The following is a 21994-nucleotide window of genomic DNA, read 5'->3' as shown; positions in this document are numbered from 1 at the left end:
TTCTTGGATAAAAAAATCATATTTTTACCAATACTAACTCATATATTATTATCCACTTGTAAGGTTCCATAGCCTGAGATTACTGGATTTTTAGGATATCTACAAGATTTAGCTATCATAGGGGGCTCTTGATGTTCATGTCTTGATGATGTATTTGTGTCCTGGAGGAACAATTGGTACCAAAACATGTATAAGCATTTCCTAGAGTTTTCCATACAGTTTTAACATACTCCCACACCTTTCTCAGTCTAGCTATCGTAAACATGTAGTCTAACAACAGGTTTTATTTAATATTTTCTCAGAGTTAAAATATACTTGCCTTTTAGCGGTTGTTAATATTTGTATCGCAGTTGTGGCTTGCCCGTGATAATGGGTTAATTTTCATTTCCTGGTCCTATTTAGTTTTTATTTACTACATCCAAGGTTTCAAAGTCTGTTACATCAATATGTACCGTTGTCAAAAATATTAGTTTTTCAACGGAAGTCAGTCACTTGAGGGTCAATCAGGGGGCTTTGTACCTACACACGGACACGTTACACTCATAAATCACAGGTAGGGTGTTGTCACAGACATCTGTACTATTTACCATCACACGATAACAGTGTGGGTAGCAGTGATAACGTTACCTTTGTACCTTGGAATGTTTATTAAGTATTAAATGTGGGCTATAATTTGATATCTCATTCAATACAACACTAGTTTCCTGTTTTTGAGTCTTCAACACCTCAAGTGTAAAACCAATATGGTTAACTTGTATTATTTACAGATTAGTGCTATAATCATCCTCCATAACTAGAGGCTCTTATGGGAGATAGATTTAAGTAGGAGTTTGACCTCCTCTCCTCATACGTTTTTGAATGTACCACCCTATCAAGATGTAGAGTTGTTAGGTTTAACCATCTGTAATACCGATTTCAGTTGTCCACTATACTTTTGTTGTAGTTTACATGCTTTCCACTAGGTTGCATCTCTTCTATGTCATCTTTATACAGGTCGTTTGATCATCTAAGAGTTACATTACATTTGGTATAGTTCTTCCGCTATGCCATCCATTATTAGTAGAATGATGTATCTTAACGCCTGTTACGTATGATGTAGCTTTGTGTTGGATAGGGTTTGAGACTATCCCCTCATTAAGTGAGGCCAGGTTAAACGTTTATAGCCAGTCCAGATTACCTGGTAGTCACTATAAACGCCCTCTCCCTTACTTTTACAAAGCTTTTTTTTTGTCAAGTCTATAGATTTAGTTATGTAATCCTACCAAAAGTTTTAACATTCGTGGTTTACGGGCCTTTTAGTCGGCCGCGCCAGTGACCTTTACACATGGTTTACGGGCCTTTTAGTCAGCCACGCCAGTGACCAGCATTCACACAAGTACAGGGAGTGGCTCAAGTCCTTCAAGATTTGAGCACCTCAGTGTACACACATTCACACAAGTACAAGGAGTAGCACAGGTTCTTTCCAATCTGAACGCCTCAATGTACACACACTCACACCTTAGTCGGGTTACATAAGTATTTATCTATAGACTTGTTTTTTTATTAGGAGAGTTATTTACAATAATATATACAATGAAAGATTACAAAGTTATTTACAAAGGAATTTAAATGTCTCTTTGGACTTTTCTATATCCAAAAGGTAGAGTGTCGTACTCTCCTTCGAACCTTCTCTTAGGCCCCGTGATTTTAAACACTTTGCTCTCAGTGATGGTAACGATGTCTCTATCTCTAGTTCTCCTGATTCTGTTTTCTTCAATTTCAATTGACTGTTTTACTTCACTTAGGACCATTTCTCTCAGTTTTTCATAGTTTACAACTTTTGATGTTTTAAAGTTGAGGGTGAGGCCCTTGATTTTACAGACTGGGATCAATTTCTGTTGATTGGTTGACCAGACAAGGTACGCGTAAGTTTTAGGCCCCCCAGAGACAATTTCAGTGATGTAAGAGCCGGGTCCGTAATCTGTCAATTCGTCAGTCATTTCGCCGAGGTAATCTCCCGTAGGAACTCTGTATAAGCCTTGGCGGTGGTAAAAAATGACACTGTCTGTGTCATAATACAATACTTGAACTCCTAGGGCCTCAAGATGTTCGTAGAGCTTGAGTCTCGCCTGCGCTGTGGTGTAGGCCGCGATACAAACATTAACGTTACTGAGAGGTTCCCCAACTTCTTCCAAGTACTCCCAAGAAACAACTACAACCTCCTCATTGACGATTTGGACTCTATTTACATCTAATTCGGGGGATGAGAACATTTGAAAAAGTGTTTTAGAATCCCTAACGATTGTGGCTTTAGTCTGATTCTCCCTCTGTCCGAATTTTCCCCAGAAACTGTTTAACATTAATTTTGCCAAAGACCTCAAACCTCCGTTCTTAACAATTTTGTCTTTCTCCAGCTTGATTCCCTCATGTGTCAAATATTCCGCAATGTACTTGTCTTTGTTCTCCTCAGTCCTGCACCACTCTGGATAGCCCGAAGCTTCCTGTTTCATCTTTAAGAATTTATTGATAAAGTCAGTGAACAAGCCCCCGTTTTCATATGTCGCTACCTGATACTCCCACAACTCATACATGTCTAGTACAATATACCCTTTCTCTACAGCTTTCCTAATCTCATCCATAGTCCAAGTCCCAACTAGTGCCCTACTATCACTATCATGGTTACACTCCCCTTGGTACATCATTTCCCCACAAGTTCTACACAACACAAACATCAATTTATCGTTCATTTTTGTAGGGAGTACAGGGTGATAGAGATCATAAGGCGGCAAAACTTTACATTTCAACAAACCCTCTACTTCCATACCTCTCTCACGACACTCCCTGTCTCCTACATAGATGGTTGGGTGGCCTACAGGGTACTTCCCATACTTACAAACATACGGGTACAAGGAGCAAACGTCGACGTATTGAATAGTTTCACCCTCAGTACATTTGTGATAGGATTTCGCGTTGCCTGTCCTACCTCCAAAGAAAGACTGTCGTGGGTCTAGTGGGAGGTTGTTCAAGATGGGCAGACTGTCCAGATGATTGAGTTTTTGATCCTTTTTAAGCTTACGGAATTCGCATTCCCACATCTCTACCAATGCGTGTTCAGTAAACTTTGCGTTTTTGGCTTTAGTTCGTTCGTAGCGAAGATGTAGGCTATCGGAGGGATCCTCCTTCAAAGGGGCGTGACGGTCGTAAGGAAAACATTTAGGGCACCCGTGCCAGTAACATCCGTGGAACTCATAGATGTTTCTACCATCAAAACCGTCTACCTTCATCCCATTAACTTTTACTTCTTTGCCTCGACCTGCGTGGTCAATCCTAATACCGTTGGTTTCCTCGACCCAAGAAAGCCATTGGAGTGCGATGGCCGATTGTTTGTCTGATAATCTATAACCGTTCTTAGGGATGATGCCGATAGTGTTGGGTTTCAGGAAATTACGGCGAAAGGCTAGATTGCAGGCACTCGCAATGGTGACAGCTTCGAGAAACGGGTCAACGTTACACTCATGCAGAAATATTGCGCGGAACTTTAGACAGGCTTGGGCCAAGATATCGACATCTGAAATACAGTATTCCTGCAACTCCTTTTTAAAATTAAATTCATACTTGTTTGCAACCTGCTCACTGTACCATTTGTCAAAGTCGTTGTGGGATTTTTCAAACATGGATTCGGGACAGTAGTACTCTTTGTCTGGCATAGGGCCTACATAGTTTTGATTTGCTAGCGTGTTGAAGAGATGGGGAAAGTAGCCTTTCTTTTTCTCTGAAGGTAGGTCAAAGGCTTTAGGGAGTGCAGATAGAGCCATGGGGAAGTAGCTAAGTGAGTCGACAAACCTCACATTGTCAATTTTCATTAAGATAATTTTGGTTCCCCGCATTACAAATTCCGGTGTGAATTTTGTTTCTTCCAACAAGTACTTTAGCAAGAATTGAAAGTCGAAACCTTGCCCATTATGAGCGATTACACAGACGTTTTTGAACTGCTTTCTCACGTACATTACATAGTTCATAAACTGGTTGATAGGGTCAGAGTCAAACACTCGTGTACGATTTTTACACGCTATACAGAATTTTCCCTCAATACACTGGTAACAAAACTGTTGAGAGACACACAAGTTTACTTTATGTACTTTACTTTCTGGGTCAGTGGGCAGGGACTCATCTTGGCGGGTTTCCAAGTCAAAGAAAATAAAAACATAGTCTTTAGATTTAGATTTCGGTCTGCCCTCGTTGGGTTTCATGTAACATTTATGGTTAGGATCTTTAAATTCTCCACAAGGCTTACAAAATACTTCCCCGCACTTGTGAGGCTTGGACCTCTCTTTAAGCCAAACTAGTTTCCCGCAATCTAGACATTTTTTAACGTTTTTACATTTGTCAGCCTGGTGCGCAATGAAACAGCGTTGGTTTTTGTAAGTCATATTACATTTTGGACACAAGATTCCCCCATGCTCCTCTACACAAGGGGGAGAGATGGTCTGACACTGTGAACAAATGTTTGAGCAACGGTGCTTACCTTTGTGATCATATGGGATATGGCAAGCGTCACAGTAGAACACACAAGCCAAAGCGGCTGTCACACTAGTAATTACATTATAGTGTCGGTTATGAAACAACAAGTTAATTTTGAACTTGGGGTTCTCTACATTTCCCTCAAAATACACATCGCGGCCTTTAACATTGTAGTTGTACACAGTGATTTTATAGTCTTTAAGCAGATCTTGGAATTTTTCAAGTTCAGCAATACCGGCACCACCCTCAGGTATTTTGACTCTGGCTCGACGTACAAGTTTTTGAGCCCTTACAGTCTGTCTTTTTGCTTTATCCATTCTAACTAATTCATATGCTGGGTCTTTATTTACATTAGCTATAGCTACCACCAAGGCACGGGGAAGACACAGATTATCTTTATTGTTAATAACTACGATCCCTGTCCTAGCCTTGCATTCTTCATCAAAGGTGTTATACAGGCCAGGTCTAACCCTACCTTTACCTACAGGGAGATTAACTCGGGTACATTCGACTTGAAATGTGTCCGTCGACTTGATTGATTCAGCATTTGATTGTACAATTCCCCCAAATATTTGCCACAAGACATCCTCGTTAACTTCATTTGCAGGGCGAAAAGTGACAAACCCCGACTCTTCCCTTTTCAGGTTAAGTGAACGCAAAGTGAAACCCAATTGATCGCCCTCCTGACAAACTTCTTTCATCTCATTTACAATTTGACCAAACCCTTGTCTTAGCCAAACAATCTCACTAGTTTCAGGCGGGGGGTTAGAAAACTTGAAAACAGTGTTAATACCGTGAATTCTGAATTTCTTAACATAATTCTCATGTTTATCTAAGATTTTTACGGGGACAGCTACTTCAACAGAATCTTCTACTATATTTACAGGTTCTACTACTTGAGCAGCTACGTTACTTACGTCCATCTTCGTCGAACGCTGAGAGCAAAGTGATGCGATGGTGATACAGAGCAATATATATATATACAGTAGGGAAAGGGGTGGGGGTAGCTAATGACTACACAGATCACCTATTTATGACCAATCAGGAGTGAGCTTATTATAGCCAATCAGCGTACAGGATTTTTTCAAGTTATAACTTGTTTACTACACCGTATGTGGTACTAATTGTAATTTTTGTTTCAGATGATGCAATGTCACCACACAGGATGAAGACAATTTAAATAAACCGTTTTAGCTTTCACAGTTGTTTTCCTTATTTTCTCAACTAGATATTCATTTAATAAACCTACGTATAGAAGTGAGCTTATGTTACTTGGCGGGGACAGTTGGCGGGAAAGCAAATGGCGGGATACAGTTCCTACGTACACAAGTGAGGTTATGTTACAGATACGAATGCAGTACGTGAAGTGAGGTTATGTTATCTGGCGTGAACCGTTGGTGAGAAAGCAAGTGACAGCTCCTAGGTTATGTTACTTGGCTGGAAAACAGAGGTTATATCACATATACAAGATCATGTAATCAGCTAAGTATCGAACCCATGAACCTCTGAGCTAACCCAATCAGGCTAGAATCGAACCCGTAAACCTACAGCGCTAACCCAATAGGATTAAAATCGAACCCGTTAACCTCTAAAACTAACCCAACCGGGTTAAAATCGAACCCGTGAACCTCTAAAACTAACCCAATTAGGTTAGGATCGAACCCATTAACCAACCCAACCGAGTTAAAATCCAACTCGTGAACCTCTAAAACTAACCCAATCAGGTTAGGATCAAACCACTTAACCAACCCAGTCGGATTATAATTGAGCCCGTTAACCTCTAAAACTAACCCAACCGGGTTAAAATCGAACTCGTGAACCTCTAAAACTAACCCAATCAGGTTAGGATCGAACCCATTAACCAACCCAACCGAGTTAAGATCCAACTCGTGAACCTCTAAAACTAACCCAATCAGGTTAGAATTGAACCCGTGAACCTCTAAAACTATCCAATTTGGGTTAAAATCGAACCCGTTAACTAACCCAACCGGGATAGAATTGAACCCGTGAACCTACAGCGCTAACCCAATCGGATTAAAATCGAACCCGTTAACCTCTAAAACTAAATCGAACCCGTGAGCCTCTAAAACTAACCCAATCGGGTTAAAATCGAACCCGTTAACCAATCCAATCAGGTTAGAATTGAACCCGTTTACCAACCCAATCAGGTTAGGATCAAATCCGTGAACCTCTCCAATCGGGTTAGAATTGAACCCGTAAACCTCTAGCGCTAACCCGACCGGAACTAATATGTTTTGTGGTTGGTTAGATTCGAACCTGTGAACCTCTAGGATCAAGGACTCACACTACTCCTACTACAATACAACACTATACCAAAAACATTCCAACTGGAAATTAAACCTTTGGTTATTGGTAAGGATCGAACCCGAGAACCTCTGGGACCATAGGCTCATATACAAACGGTGAACTATAACACAATACCATACTGAAACTCAAAATATCACCCCAACCGGAAATGACACGTTTGGTGATTGGTAAGGATCAAACCCGTGAACCTCTGAGATAAAGGACTCACGCTACTCCCACTACGATACAACACCATACCAAAAATATCAACCTGACAAAAAAGGGAAGCAGTTGGTGATTGGTTAGGATCGAACCCGTAGACCTCTGGGATCAAGGACCCACGCTACTCCCGCTACGATACAACACCATACTAAAACTCAAAATATCACCCAAACCAGAAATTAAACGATTGGTGATTGGTAAAGATCGAACCCGTGAACCTCTGGGCAAATAGGTTCATATACAAACGGTTAACTATAGGCTAATACAACACCATACCAACAAAAGAAAACACCCCAACCGAAAATAAAATGTTTGGGATTGGTTAGGAACGAACCCGTGAACCTCTAGGATCAAGGGCTCACGCTACTCCCACTACGTTACAACACTATACAAAAAACACTCCAACCGAAAATGAAACGTTTGGTGATAGGTACTGTACTTGGTATTTAGCGAATAGTTAGGATTGAACCCGCAAACTTCTGAGATCAAGGACTCACACTACTCCCACTACGTTACATCACTATACAAAAAACACCCCGACCGAAAATGAAACGTTTGGTTATAGTTACTTGGTAATTAGCGAATAGTTAGGATTGAACCCGCAAACCTCGGAGATCAAGGACTCACACTACTCCTACTACGATACAACACTATACCAAAAATCAACATATCACCCCGACCGAAAATGAAACGTTTGATGATAGGTACTTGGTATTTAGTGAATAGTTAGGATCGAACCCGTAAACCTCTGGCTCATACACAGCTTCATACACAACCAACCATTAGGAAAAAACATTTACACACTCCCGTTACCCCTTAGACATCCCAAAAAGTACATAACATCCATGAAATGTAAATTTAACATCCAACATTTGGTGGCCTTTACAAATGCCGTTTTTTATACTTAATGGTTAGGTTCCGCTTAAGCCTTTTTTTTAGCTGTTTTTAACATTGGATACGTGAATTGTCTTTTGTTTTGCATTTGTTATGGACTACAGCTTATAGATATGTATGAAATCGAATAAAAGTTATTTTTTTTCACACCCTGTATATGTAAATTGAGGTTGTCATTTACCACTATAAACACAGGACCTGTAACTGGCATCATAGCTCAGTGGCTAAGACATAAAACCATCATGTAGGAAGCCCGAGGTCGATACCCGGTCAAGGTACACACTTTTTATCCATAACTAAATAAACAGAAATAGTTTAATAATAAACAAAGGTACCAAATAAGGTTACGTCATATGATTTACCAAAAAACAACCCCTAACAATCAAAGATATGTGTATTTACTTCCCCTAACAGCTAAAAGTTATGTTTACAACCCCTATAGATTAAACTACCACTCTAGGGGTGGTTTTGCCTCGATCACCGCCCCGCCTACTAACATAAATGTCATTCAAATCCGTCAAGTGGTTGTTTCCTAATCTTAGAATTAAAAAAACCTCATGTTTGAATAAACAAGATACGTTTTCTACGTTTTTCTTAGCTTTTTACACAAGAACCATATGTGTTTCGATCAACGGAGCCATTTTGTAGGTCTTTATAGTGTCGAACAATGGGAAGTCAAGAGGTATGTGAAGCACACCTGTCCCCCAACATCACTACGTGTTACTATCACTTGGCAAGTGGCTGACTTGAACCCAGTCTAGCATTGTGAAAAATGTAAGTAGATTCATATAAGTGGTAGTTATTATATACATTTTCCTTATTTTTGAAAAGGGATAAGAGAAATTAATCATTTAAATGTTGTTTATTAACCACGCCCAATTGTTTATTCAACTTAAATGATAAAGTAGGCCTAATTATTCATATGGGTGGTTAACACTGAATCTCACTGCTGGGCAAAATATCCCGTAACTATGGTTAGATATCAACAAATAGTTGAGCTATGGTTCAAGACAACACAAGAGCAACGTTGCACTATATTGACGTCGGTTTACAGTGTCTATTTTACTGCCCCCGCGTCTGTATGTGTTTCCGCAAATCCCTTTATAGCCCACTAACTGCTTTGCTAAATAATTTAGTTTGGTAGGACATGTATTATAGTGGTACCAAAATGCTTTACATCATACATTTCCAAACTGTGGTGATAAAAATATTTACCTTCAAATATATTTTTTTTAACTCTGTACATGAAATCCTTTTTAGCGAATTTCTCTATAGGGAATAAGCTATTACCGTAGGTCTCATGGTAAGATTTAGTCCCGGGACCGATTTACTTTTTCATTTTGATGTCCCTACAAGCCATAAACACAATCCGTTCAAATTCATATATATGTATATTTGTGTGTGTGTGTGTGTCCGTTAGCACGATAACTCGAGCAAAAATTATCCGATTTCGATGAAATTTGGTACAAACGTGTAAACCTACGTTTATTCGAACGAGTTCGCGAACCAGCATGATCAGACCATGGGAACGGGGTTTTAAGGGGGGATTTATGGGGTAAAAATTGGTTTTTCTCATTTTTGACCCTCGAAACATAAAATTTCCCAAATTTCGTCTAGACCATTTTGAAGAGCTTAAAAATCAAATAATTCAGTATATTGAAGTGTTTTTGTATGGTTATTGGTTTAAGGAGAAATTATAAATAAAAACTTCCCATGTTATTCTTATGGAGAATAAGTAAACTGTTGTAGTTTGCTTGTTCATGCATATATTTGGATCAAACTTGGCCAATCTATTTATTTTATACTAAGCTATTAATATTTTACTAAAAAACACACTTTATTACGCTGTATGCAGCAAACCTAGGTACTCGTTAAACCTAATGTTATTTGAATAGATTTAATTAAAAATCAAATCAGGCAAATGGAAATTCGCTTGGTATGCAGGTTTTCTGCGGCGGGGGTATTTTATTTTATAATGGGTTTTATTTTGATGTTTCATTGAGATTTCTGAAAAAAATTATTTTAATTACAATACTCGTTATTTCATAGCTAACATGTTTAACTTTAATTATATTTGTAATATTTATACTAATTCAAGGGAAATTCTATAATGAAACTTAAATATATTTTTCTGAATGGATTTATCTAGAAAGACTATATTTATTATATGGTTATATTTATTTGCACTCAGTCAAAGTCATAATTGCAGTGGTTTTGATGTTCTTTATGCATTTTCTTCCATCTATATACTTAATAAAATAGGGAGTTCTCTGTAACATCCCTTTGCCGCCCGTCCTACTTAAGTAATTTTTACGATTTAGGTGTAATTTAGAGCTTATAGTGGAGGGGCGAATGAAAAATAAACATGTATAGGGCTCTGCCACCTTTTGATTTATTTTTACAGTTCACTGTCAAAGCTCCAGTTATTTTGAAAACATTTCTTTATAACCGTTTTAAATATGACTTTCAGTTAACTCAACCTAATTGTTTAGTTGAATGTTTAACCGCAGTCACATAGTAAACAACAGACAAAAAGGTTTTTAAGTAATGAGTTTTAAATAGCCTAGAATACTCTTAGTGATAATATTGTAACTTGATTGAGGTAAGTAAAGCACTATTTAGGGTATTATGTACAAACAACAAATTTAAATTTTTTTTAAATTAGTAGTTTTATTCACTGAATAACTAACTACCTAAGAATTAGCTTATTGCATCATTTGTTTTTCATCAGAAACAAGTTTTGGATTCTATTATAGTGCAGAATTTTTGCACGGATCCCCTTCTATACATTATAAAGGTTCTTGACTGCACACATATTTAATCTTATATTTTGGGCTTTCAGGATTAATTTTCTCGTAAAATATTCCTTTGTGGTTACATTGGTGATACAATGTAACGCATCTCTCCGAGAAACGTTGGACACCGAGTTAAAGATACTCAGATATACAAAAGATCACGTTGACCAACTCTCTTCAACCGTCACTGGGATTGAACAGTTGAGTAAAATATTTGCATTCACATTGTTAAGTTTTACAATGTTTTGCAGATTTTATACAGTTTTAAAGTAGTTTTATAAAAACGAAGTAAACTCATATCGATTTACTTAGTAAACGATATTTTGAATGAACAGTTGGTATTAAGAGTCATAAAATGATTAACTCTTCACCTCAATGACAAAACAATAAATCTTGTGAATGGATGCCAAAGGTATTTGGTATTAAAGGTTTTATTTTGTAATCTAAGTTAGGCATTTCTGTGAGTATGGACACTCACTATTCCTTATAGCTACCAAAATTGAAAGATTGTAAGCAAAAATGGTGTAGTAGTACTCTGTACAGCAGTTACTGTACAGAGTACTCTGCATGTTATAATTTGAGATATATGCAAACGAACAAATTGTATTTTAATTTATAACATTGCTTGCAAAATTACGATAAGAATCGTAACAATAAAAAAAATTACAATCTTATTGCTGTTTAGCAGTTTTGGGCAGTAATCAATCGATGAATTAAAACATTTGTGTTTTGTCAGGAGCTTGAAACAGATTTTATCTTCAAAAATATACAACATGGACAAAGATGATCAAGTGAACACACCACATATAGCTATGACCATGTTACGGAGATTGGTCCATGATTGGCCAAATCTGGCAATCATGGCTGGCAAACAGACAAGTGAGTTTTTGAAAACATTGGTATTTGAGCCAAGTAGAGGAAGCATATGCAATGCATCTTTTTGCAGAAATTCCTGAAACAGGGTTTGGTTTTATTTAACTCAACCTTTTTAAACTATCACCTTTTCTGAGATGATTTTGATACCATTAAAGGTTACGTTGAAACGCGTTGGAAACATTGTTATTATAACCAATTATAAAGTCTTTCCAAAAGATTAGTTTAGACTTTCAAGTGCACATTTCCCTATTTTATGTGCTTTAATGTGTGGCTACGACATTTAAATAGTTATTTGTGCAACTAGTGAGCAAAGTGATAAATTGACTCACTCGAGAGAAATACTTACCGAATGGTTTCTCGAGTGAGGCAATTGCACTTTGCACTCGAGTTGCACATTATATTTTTCCTACAGTTACCATAAAACAAATAAATTGGTAAAAAAACGTATCATACTTTTACACAGAAGTGAGCTTTTAATATGACATTTTTTAATGATACAACAGTAAAACAGCTGACCAGCTGACTTACAGCCAGTGCTGCCAACGTATTTCGCGCGCATACGACTTTGTCTGTATGTTACGCGCTCACTATTTCGTGCCTTCACGTTGCAAATCTGGAGTGAGACAAAGTAATTAGAGTGAGACAATGTTAACATTGTCCCACTGATGAGCAAATTGGCCACTTTGCTTTCTCAAATCAGTGAGAGAACATGTACATTGTTAGGTAACTGTAGGAAAAAATTTTTTCCTACAGTTACTTTACAAAGCGGGCTATTTTGTACAGATTATTGCAAGCAAAGTAGCTAATTGCTGCATTTTCTTACTTTCGCAGGACTAATTTTACTTTTGCCACACTCTTTTTTGTCGCAATCCAGTATTCCAACCAAACAAAAAAAAACTGTGTTCTTTTGTTAGGCATGTAGTACGTGTACGCTTGAAAATAAGTTGGCAACACTTAAAGATACTACGACTACGATCAGCTGACGCATTTGTTTCCCATTTTGTCCAAAGCTTGGATTTAACTTAACCTGCAACGTGTTGTTTAGTGTTTGAAAGACTAATTATTTCTATGAATTATAGTAACTGTAGGAAAAATCGACTAGTTACACAAATAACTATTGTTGAGAGAGATCCAGTATTTTACAATGGAACCTGAAGATTATGCTTTTGTAAGGTGGGAATGTCTCCACCCAACTAAACTACAGACCTATCAAATTGTTGAATTAAGTTATTAGCTGTCACTCTTTTCAACACAAAGCTCATAGAAGTTCCATACCTCTATTAAAGACCTACATAGCCTACAGCTGGGTGAGGTGAGGTGGCCCACAATATCGGAACTTGAACAGGCTGCTAGAAACGTGATGAGATCTCAACTAACTTACACCACGGACAGTGCACTACTTCTGCGAGGATCCCAGACAGACGTATTTGTGTCCAACATAACAGGTGAGATATGTGTGATACATGTTTCGAAATACTGCAGTAAAATCAGTTGAAGCGAAGACGTCAGCAGTACATTTTGCCAACTTTTCAACTTCATCGGTCGTATCAAATTTATCTGTTGTATAGATTTATAGTTCATTATTGAATTGATTTTAAATAGATTAAAATTTGTTTTTGTTGAATGTAAAAAGACGGATGACACGGATTATTATATTTCATCACTAGGGCCTGAAGTGACTCTTTTTGACCCAAGGTCAAGTTTTACAGATCGAGACGAAGTCGATGTCGGAAAATGAGCGTGGGTTAAAAAGTAACTTTTGCCCGTGTGGTGAACTATATTTCTTTTCATATTGCATCATTAATTTACAAACAAAGCTAGAAAACGAAATAATTTGTGAGTAAAGATAACCTCTCTAAACTACTTCCAACTTGTTTCCAATTCTGCTTATGCAAATAAGCAGCTGTTTAGTAAGTAAGTCAATAATTTAGTCTATTAAGATTGTGTTACAGTACATTATACAATCGATATTTCGCCCAATCGACAACAATAGGCTCAAACCTTACCTTCAATCGATAAATAATTTCGATCAATACGGTTGTCACAATCAAAACTTACAACAGCTGATTTTTACTTCTTAGAGACTAAAAATTATTTTTACTCCCTAGGGCTGCAATATGACGAAAAACAGTTTATTGTACTGGAAGCCCCAAATTCATGAAATCTGTTGATGTACCAATATTTCCACAAATCTATATCTATCAATAGTATAGTGGGCACAAACAATCGCATGGGCAAAATGATTCAATACCTTCCTGCTTGTACTGCTTGTTTGATGCTTGTGCACAATAGAAAAATAGAAAACACGATTGTAGTAATTTTTGAAGCTAACCTTTAACATGAAAAGTATTTTCGTGTTGTATCTTAGTTTACTTAAAATGACAAAATGTAGTTTATCACGAGCATAAAGTAAATTTCCAAACCTCACTCATTTTCTGACTTTGACTTGTTGGTCGTTAAAGTTGACGATAAGAGTCATTATACTCTAAAGTGATGAAATATAATAGGTATTAATTTTGTTGAGCGATACATTAATTGGTATTTTTTAGATACAAGAATTTTAAACAGTTGTTATGGACAAACAATTTTGTAAAAATCTTGATAAAGCCTTACCAAATTTCCGGTTTCTGTAATTTTTTCATCATATTAGTGTTTTGTCAGCTAATTTTAGGTCCAACAATAATTTACCCGTTATACTTCATTTGTTTTATTTCAAACGTACGACAATAACAACACTGTGCTACAGCTGTTTTACGAGTGTTTACATCCAATGTTGCCAACACGTTTGCAACAGTTTGCACCTGACTTGCTGGTACATACTTAAAATGTTTATGGATTAACTTGAAATTGGCAAAGTAAAACGAGTTTAGAAAGGTGACAGAGTACAGATAAATTAGTTATTATGCTCATTATTAAGAGTACAATAGATTTCCTCTATTTTATCTGTATTTACTTGGTATTACTCCTCTGTGGTTGTGGTTGTAATCACGTTTGTTAGAGGCCACCTATTTCGATATCGCTCGACAATACTTCCTAAAAGAACGTTTCGTTGAGGCAAAGGAGTTGCTGCAGCAGGCTCTCACTAGAGTTCAAAGTAGAGACAACTCTCCATCCAGAGAGACGCTTCTGTATTACTTGGCTGCTGCTTCCTGCTTCTCTGGTAAGATAGTTTACACTCTTCTAAACAACTATTCAAATTGTATTAACACTAAACCACATTGTGTAAATTTACTGCCTACTAGTCTTTCATGATAAAGTTTCTCAATCCCTTACAACTAGGTAAATTAAGGATGCATATGCCTGTGGATTATTCCGTAGGCCATGTAAAGTCAGCTGTTGGAAGAGTTTGAGTCATACTTAGTACGTGATACTACACACCTTTAACCTACATTATAGTACAAATTTAACTTTAGTGTGCAGTAACTTAGACGAATATCAGTAAACTATGATTGCACAATGAATAAGATAATGCAAATTGGTTAATTATTTAAGTCAAACCCTATTTAAATTTCACGACATTTAAAAAATTGTAAAATATGTTGAAGTGGCTGAAGGATGATAAATATGAGAGCTACAGTTCGCCCAGAAGAAGTCAAGTGTTCCCCCTAAAGTTCAAAAATAAAACCACGGAGAGGTTTTCAGACTTATATGCCTGGCACCGGCAGCATAAATTACTATAATATTGAACGTATTCATACTCATAACATGCTTTTAGGAGACGAAACAAACGCTAGAGCTATTCTTCTTACAATAACTAGAGAATTGCCACAAAGCAGACCTCCCCAAGAGTTGACTGATTACTACAACATTATGGGGACCGATGGATGTATCTATCCTAATGAAGAGGTTGGTAAAAGTAAATTATATGCTTGTATAAAACTTCCTACTTACTAACCTGCAAGAGTAGCTGTTTGGTGGTTCTAAACTGAACCCAACAGGGCTTGATTATCGGGCACTTAAGATATGGCCCTGGTTGAAAAAAACTGCTGATTTTAGGGAGTAGCAAAGTCAGGCTGATATCCCACTCCCTTCTACTGTCATATTTAATCGCTGTGCACTTAGGGGGCGATGCCACAATAAATAACAATGATGAAAATAATGGAAATAATATAGATCACTTATTTTCAAAATCATAAAATACATGGACTACAATAATCAAATTGGAGCATATTTGGTATGAGATTGGGAATTATGTTATCACTTCTTTTATGACCAAGTTTCAACATTATACTTTATTCATTACAGATATATCAAAAACTCAACAAACGTTACTATAGCAACGGCATCGACATGTCAGCTGTTTCCTACTACCGCGACAATGCCGAGGTTGAGAATCACAGCAGACTGTGTCGAGGGGAGGTTCGGGTAGACAGCAGACTGGTATGTAGATACGTACACTACCATCAACACCATCTCAGACTACAGCCGTTTAAGCTAGAGGAGCTCCATAGGGACCCTCCGGTAGTCAGGTTCTACGACCTCATCAGTGACTCTGAGGCCGAGGCACTCATCCAACAGGGAAAGTCTGTCGTAAGTATACACAGAATTAGAATAGATTATGTGATGATGTAGTGGAAGTGGTTCAGCTTCCTTATGAACATGTATTGCAGGAATTTATGGTGGTTTCCGTTTTAAATGTTGTGCCTTGTAACACGCTTTATACATGAAGTAAATATAAAGTACTATAGGATAATCACATTAAAACAAATATAAATTTATTTAGGACTCTAGTTGAAAAGAACCTTTATTGATTGATATTTTCAAATTTAGTTAAACATGAATATGCAAATTACCCTACGGGAGTTTTACTTTTATAAAACTTACGATAGAGAAGTTTTGATTACATACCATTTGATGTTATTTAATTGAATATAGGCTACCCCGTGAAAACAAGAATAATTAATTAGTTTCTATTAAAAGAGCATCCAACTGAAGGTGTTAATTAACTGCCTTAAATTTAAAATTTACCTATTTAATTTATTTCTCCACATTCCTGACTTGTGCTTTATACAGGGTGATTTGTACTCAGTGTGACAAAATTTTTTTGGTGTAAGTACAAAGTAAATGAAGTGTGATGATGCATATAAAATGTTCTAAGTCTAAAAATTAGCTTCCCAAAAAATTATTTTATGTTTTTCAAATATAACCCTGCTTTTAAACTTAATACAGCGATTTCTCAATTACCCGTATAGGATTTGAGTAGATAATGTCATTTTTGTGTTCTAAATTAAATTTTGAACAAGAATAATTAAAAATGACGGAGGATCAGTTTTAAAATTTCATTGGAAATAGATTCAAAGATAAAAATTAAGATGTTTGATAAAAATTTAAAAAAACAATGGTCCATTGCATTTTTCACACCCTGTATACAAGAAAGTGTCGGAATATGTTAAAAACTGCGCCATTTTATAAGCTTTCCAACCATATGCTACACTATTGAGGTTTATGTCTGCATTAATGGTTTGAAGACTACAAAGCATGGTGTCTTTAACATTTAAAACATAGAAAGTCGGCATGTATTAAGCAAAAGTTGTATTTTTGTTTAGCTTGAACAGTAAAAACAGTAAAAAAGTTCCCTGTTTTCTGGTATTCAAACCACTAAAACAACCAAAAAAATATCTAAACCTCAATAGTGTAGCATATGGTTGGAAAGCTTATAAAATGGCGCAGTTTTAACATATTCCGACACTCTCTTGTATACAGGGTGTGAAAAATGCAATGGACCATTGTTTTTTTTTTTTTTTTTTTTTTTTTTTTTTTTTTTTTTTTTTTATCAAACATCTTAATTTTTATCTTTGAATCTATTTCCAATGAAATTTTAAAACTGATCCTCCGTCATTTTTAATTATTCTTGTTCAAAATTTAATTTAGAACACGAAAATGACATTATCTACTCAAATCCATATACAGGTAATTGAGAAATCGCTGTATTAAGTTTAAAAGCATGGTTATTTTTGAAAAACATAAAATGATTTTTTGGGAAGCTAATTTTGAGACTTGGAACATTTGATAAGCATCATCACACTTCATTTACTTTGTATTTACACCAAAAAAATTTTGTCACACTGAGTACAAATCACCCTGTATAATTTAACTTACTGTTTATAGAGCCAAGTAACATGATTGCATGTAACAGATGCAGCCGGCTTCAGTCGGTATCAAAAACGCCCGCCGAGTCTCCGAGTACCGCACGAGCCATGTGGCGTGGCTCCCTGCAGGGGACGCTGAGTGGCTCACTCGCAGGATGGCTCAGGCGACTCAAATGAATACTACAATGGCTCATCGTCATCAACTGTCACGATACAGCATATCGGGAGAGTACCTGCCTCACCGTGATCACTTGATCTACGATGTAACGTACCACATTAGTCGATAAGGTGGTGTCAAGTGATAGTACACTAAGTACTAATATACATTCCTTTAGAATGTCCTGTCAAAATGTGATGACAACGCTATATCGATCACACATGATATGCGATATGATATAAAATACGATTGTATATCAAACTTTTGTATTTGGAAAACACTTCAATCAAACGTATTAATCTACAAGCTCACACAACCCTTCGGTAGCAGGTATTGTTGTTTTAGCCTAGTTTTCTCTTAGGCATGATGAACTTAGTTTTTGAAAAGCTAGTTAGATGTTTCTCAATAATACAAGCCATTGCTGAGCTTTAAGAAGGACGAGTAGCGGCAACAGCTTCAGTTTGCTTGACCTTTGGTGAATACTTGCTTTCAACTTACGTGGAGGCCAAAGTCGTTGCACTTACTTAGGCTAAATACTCTTTGGTACACAGTATGAGCTGAGTATGATTTGGTTACACAGTTTAACAAAATAAACATTTTAGTTTAGAGGAAAATACTGTATGTATCTTGCGCTGCATGAAGTACGTGTAATATCTTGCAGCAGTATCACTTAGAAATAACGATCAACAAGCGTCCTTAGTACCAAAATTAATACAACATTCAACGCTTAACGCTTATTTATTATTCAGAATACTGTGAAAATGTAGTTTAAATTTGTGGCAATGAAAGTTATATTTATATTTTATCGCATAAAAGGTATTCTGGGCTTTTATTTAACGAATTTACTTATGTCGTTGAGAGGAAGACCAGCTGGCCAAACATAGCCTACATAATAAAGATATCACCACAACATTTTGATGAAAAGTAGTGAATACCAAAAACGTTGTTTTTATTCGTACAATTAAAATTAAGTGATAAAGTAGCCTACATGTTTGTCCTAGGTTGATTGGGTGGATGACAGACTGGCAACTTTAATGATTTATGTGAGTAAATATAAACACTAACATTAACACGACTCGTTATTCTGAAAAAATAGATATACATTAATGTACTTTTGTGAAAGTATATAGTCCTACAGTGAACATAAAAATTGAGTAGTTAGTGTGTTAGCATATTTTGTACATGATACCAGATGATATAGTTTGCTGTAGTAATTTTATTCATGAAATAAAATGGTCTCTTTTATACTCGTAATGAAAACATGATGCTTAAACAACAAGCTTAAACGATAAACATTGATACAAAAACAAAAAATCTAAATACGAGTATATCAAATTGCAACAATAATTTACATGCTTCATAATCTCACTGTCAAGTCAGTATTTGTACTGTAGTGGCTATATAACCTTTGGTCAAAACTTTGTTTAGCCTTGAACAGCATATTACCTTCAGAGTTCAAATAGATTGTTGTCATTTAAATCATTGCTTACGTCTACTGAAGAAATATTAACTTATTTTGTATTCTTTATTCGTTCATTATTATTGTAATTATGGGAGTTTATGTATGAGAAGTGTCCCGTATGATGATGATAACTCGTATCTGTACTGTATTCACCAGTTGACTGATGTAGAGCAGGGTGGCAACACCGTGTTTACTAAGTGGCAACTGTCAGTGCCTCCAGTGAAGAACTCGGCCTTGTTTTGGTTCAACTTCAGGCCCAACGGCGACCCTGAGAACGGCTCAGATCACAGTGGATGCCCTGTCCTCAGAGGGACTAAATGGGGTGAGAGTTAACCTTTTTTTGTTACATAGATAAACGGTAAACGATTTATTAATAAATGTTCGAATGAATTCGATCATTTGCGTACTGGGGAATGTGCTGGTCTAGTGGTAGAGTGCGGGACGTTTTTGCTCGAGGTCCTGGGTTCAAATCTCGTCAAAAATCAGCAATGAATTTTATCCATGTAATAATGCCAAGCCCCAATAGGATTAGCCCAAAGTAATGTGTAAAACCATTCCGGGCTAGAAATAGTATCCTAGGATGTAAATGTGGGACGTAAAAATAAATCTTTTGCGTACTCTTAATGTGATACTCAAGCAAATTGTTGACAATTTGCCAAATAATCGACCAACCTCACACCTAGAAAGATGCACCCCAATTTATAACAGCAGGAATAAAAAATCTAAAATATGATGGCACTATTTCCAAAGCACAACGAAAAATCATGTTTTTGTTGTAATAGTTTTATTATTAAAGGTTTTTAAGATTGCCTTTATAGGCCTAGTATTGGGTAGTAAAGTTGGTAAAATTGAGTAATTATTGTACTAATTATTGAATTATTATATTACAGTATATTATATTATTATAAAAGATGTATAATTTCAGTACTAAATAAATGGATCCTCAACTACGGTCAAGATGTCAACTTTCCGTGTACTTCTGACAAGGATGGGTCATTCTCAGGATTTTACTTATGAACGAAAAGGGATGGAACTGTTGAATGTCAAAAACAATGTTGTGTTTCCTGAATAAATCAGATTTTACTAAATAAATAAATCGATATATTGGCTATTGAACTTTTACATTCAAACTCATTGTCCAACAATTTTGAAAAAAATTACAATATTCAACATATTAAGTGATCTCTTATTGAACACGAAAAAATTGTTTTTATGAAAGTAACAACCAGTTTTTGCTGTTTAAGAAATAGCTCCAAGACATTGTACCTTACTATCGTTTGTAAGTAATTATCTTGCGATGAAGCTAAATTACTGTGCTTAAAACTCCTTTTTCCAATATCCTAGAAAAAATTAAAATAAACTTTTAAGGTATGTTTTAAAGTAAGATATGTAAATAGGTTTGTAGACTATTTATGTTTTAATGGATTAAAATGTCAACAGGACAGGTTAAAGCGTTTTATGTTGTTTTGCTGAGTACCACCACTTGATATTCAAGTACCAACCTTGTTCAAAAGGAAACACAGTTGCAATACAAATGAACTCATTTAGTGTAATATCACGGACAAGAACTGTCACACCTGCTTGGGCTGCTAAATGGCACCTCTCTCAAAACATTAATTTGTTAAAACCTTTGAGTCCTTATTATTTAGGTTGTTACACGCAGAAACAGTGAAATGCAAGTTTAATACGTTCAGTTATCTTTTTATGCAACATTTAAGAAAACCTTTGTCGTTTTATCAATATGGCAACGGATTAAAACAACTATTAAACTTTCCTTTTATTCAGTCATTTCTTCAATAGTCTTTAGACATCCCTCTGAGTACAAGATTTCTAAATAAAGCGTCAGGTACATATACAAGAAATTCGACCTCGGCTTTATTTTGTCTAAATAAAAAAGATGAATTACTTTCATGACAGGGTACATAACAAATTAGATCCTCATATTTTATGCACTCGTAAAACTAAAATATTGTTTTTATTTCACCACTATTTGTTGATTAAACGTTTCCTGTTTGTAATCATATTATAAAGTATTTAATCTGAAATGCCACGTATATTTTTTATAAACTAACACTCTTTTATTTTTTATTAATTACGTATATAATGTTCAAAGAATATGTGAAATTAAATTTTAAATAAGTGATTTTTTTTTTAGATTAGATAGTTGAGAAAATGTTACTACGACTAGTAAGCTAGATAGTGAGAAAATCCATACATTTTATAAATTTTCTAAAGCTAAATTACATTTCTTTTACGAATTAAATAAGCTCTATAAGTGTCCTATAAAAGTAAGTGCCGAATGGAAGAGTTAAGCTCGACATTGTAAGATTTAGTTTATCCCATTCAAAGCACAAACGTAGATTTTATTGGTTGTAAAATCGAGTAACAATGCAAATGAACCGCTCTAACGTAATATTGCAGGTTGGAATGGCTCGCACCTGCGACGACCTAACAAACTATCTGTGCCTTTATAGGGCAATGTGCATACGGTAAGCTAAGGGAATAGTATTGTGTAATACATGATGGGGCAGAGAAACATGGTTATTTGAGTACCTAAATCAACAAAATTTGTACAAATACAAATCTTTTTCCTTAATACAAAATAAAGAACCGCATGTGAAATTGAATTATGCTTAGTTTTAAAAACCATGGGCAATAGTGTCCATTTTTTAGGGTGCACTGACTCAGGAGA

The 21994-nt window shown here is 36.0% G+C and overlaps 2 protein-coding genes across 2 annotated transcripts; one reads left to right on the top strand and one right to left on the bottom strand.

Annotated features, from left to right (window-relative positions):
- Positions 1-1604: 1604 nt before the first annotated feature.
- LOC128984026 (uncharacterized) lies at positions 1605-5423 on the bottom strand. The gene has a single exon (XM_054403308.1). The coding sequence runs from the start codon at positions 5421-5423 to the stop codon at positions 1605-1607; it is 3819 nt and encodes a 1272-aa protein (XP_054259283.1).
- A 3204-nt stretch (positions 5424-8627) lies between these two features.
- LOC128986771 (prolyl 4-hydroxylase subunit alpha-3-like) lies at positions 8628-20413 on the top strand. The gene is made up of 11 exons (XM_054407287.1): positions 8628-8697; positions 10766-10918; positions 11455-11597; positions 12881-13039; positions 14593-14754; positions 15310-15440; positions 15840-16124; positions 17731-17946; positions 18842-18883; positions 19459-19624; positions 20228-20413. Coding segments are annotated over exons 1-11 (1551 nt in total). The 5' UTR covers positions 8628-8695; the 3' UTR covers positions 20320-20413.
- The last annotated feature ends 1581 nt before the right edge of the window (positions 20414-21994 follow it).

Source organism: Macrosteles quadrilineatus, unplaced genomic scaffold, assembly GCF_028750875.1.
Source record: "Macrosteles quadrilineatus isolate MER2022 unplaced genomic scaffold, UCM_ALF_1.0 Scaffold_2__2_contigs__length_208266976, whole genome shotgun sequence".
Taxonomy (NCBI): Eukaryota; Metazoa; Arthropoda; class Insecta; order Hemiptera; family Cicadellidae; genus Macrosteles; species Macrosteles quadrilineatus.
Note: the sequence above shows the minus strand (reverse complement) of the source record. Positions and strands in the feature narration are given on the sequence as shown.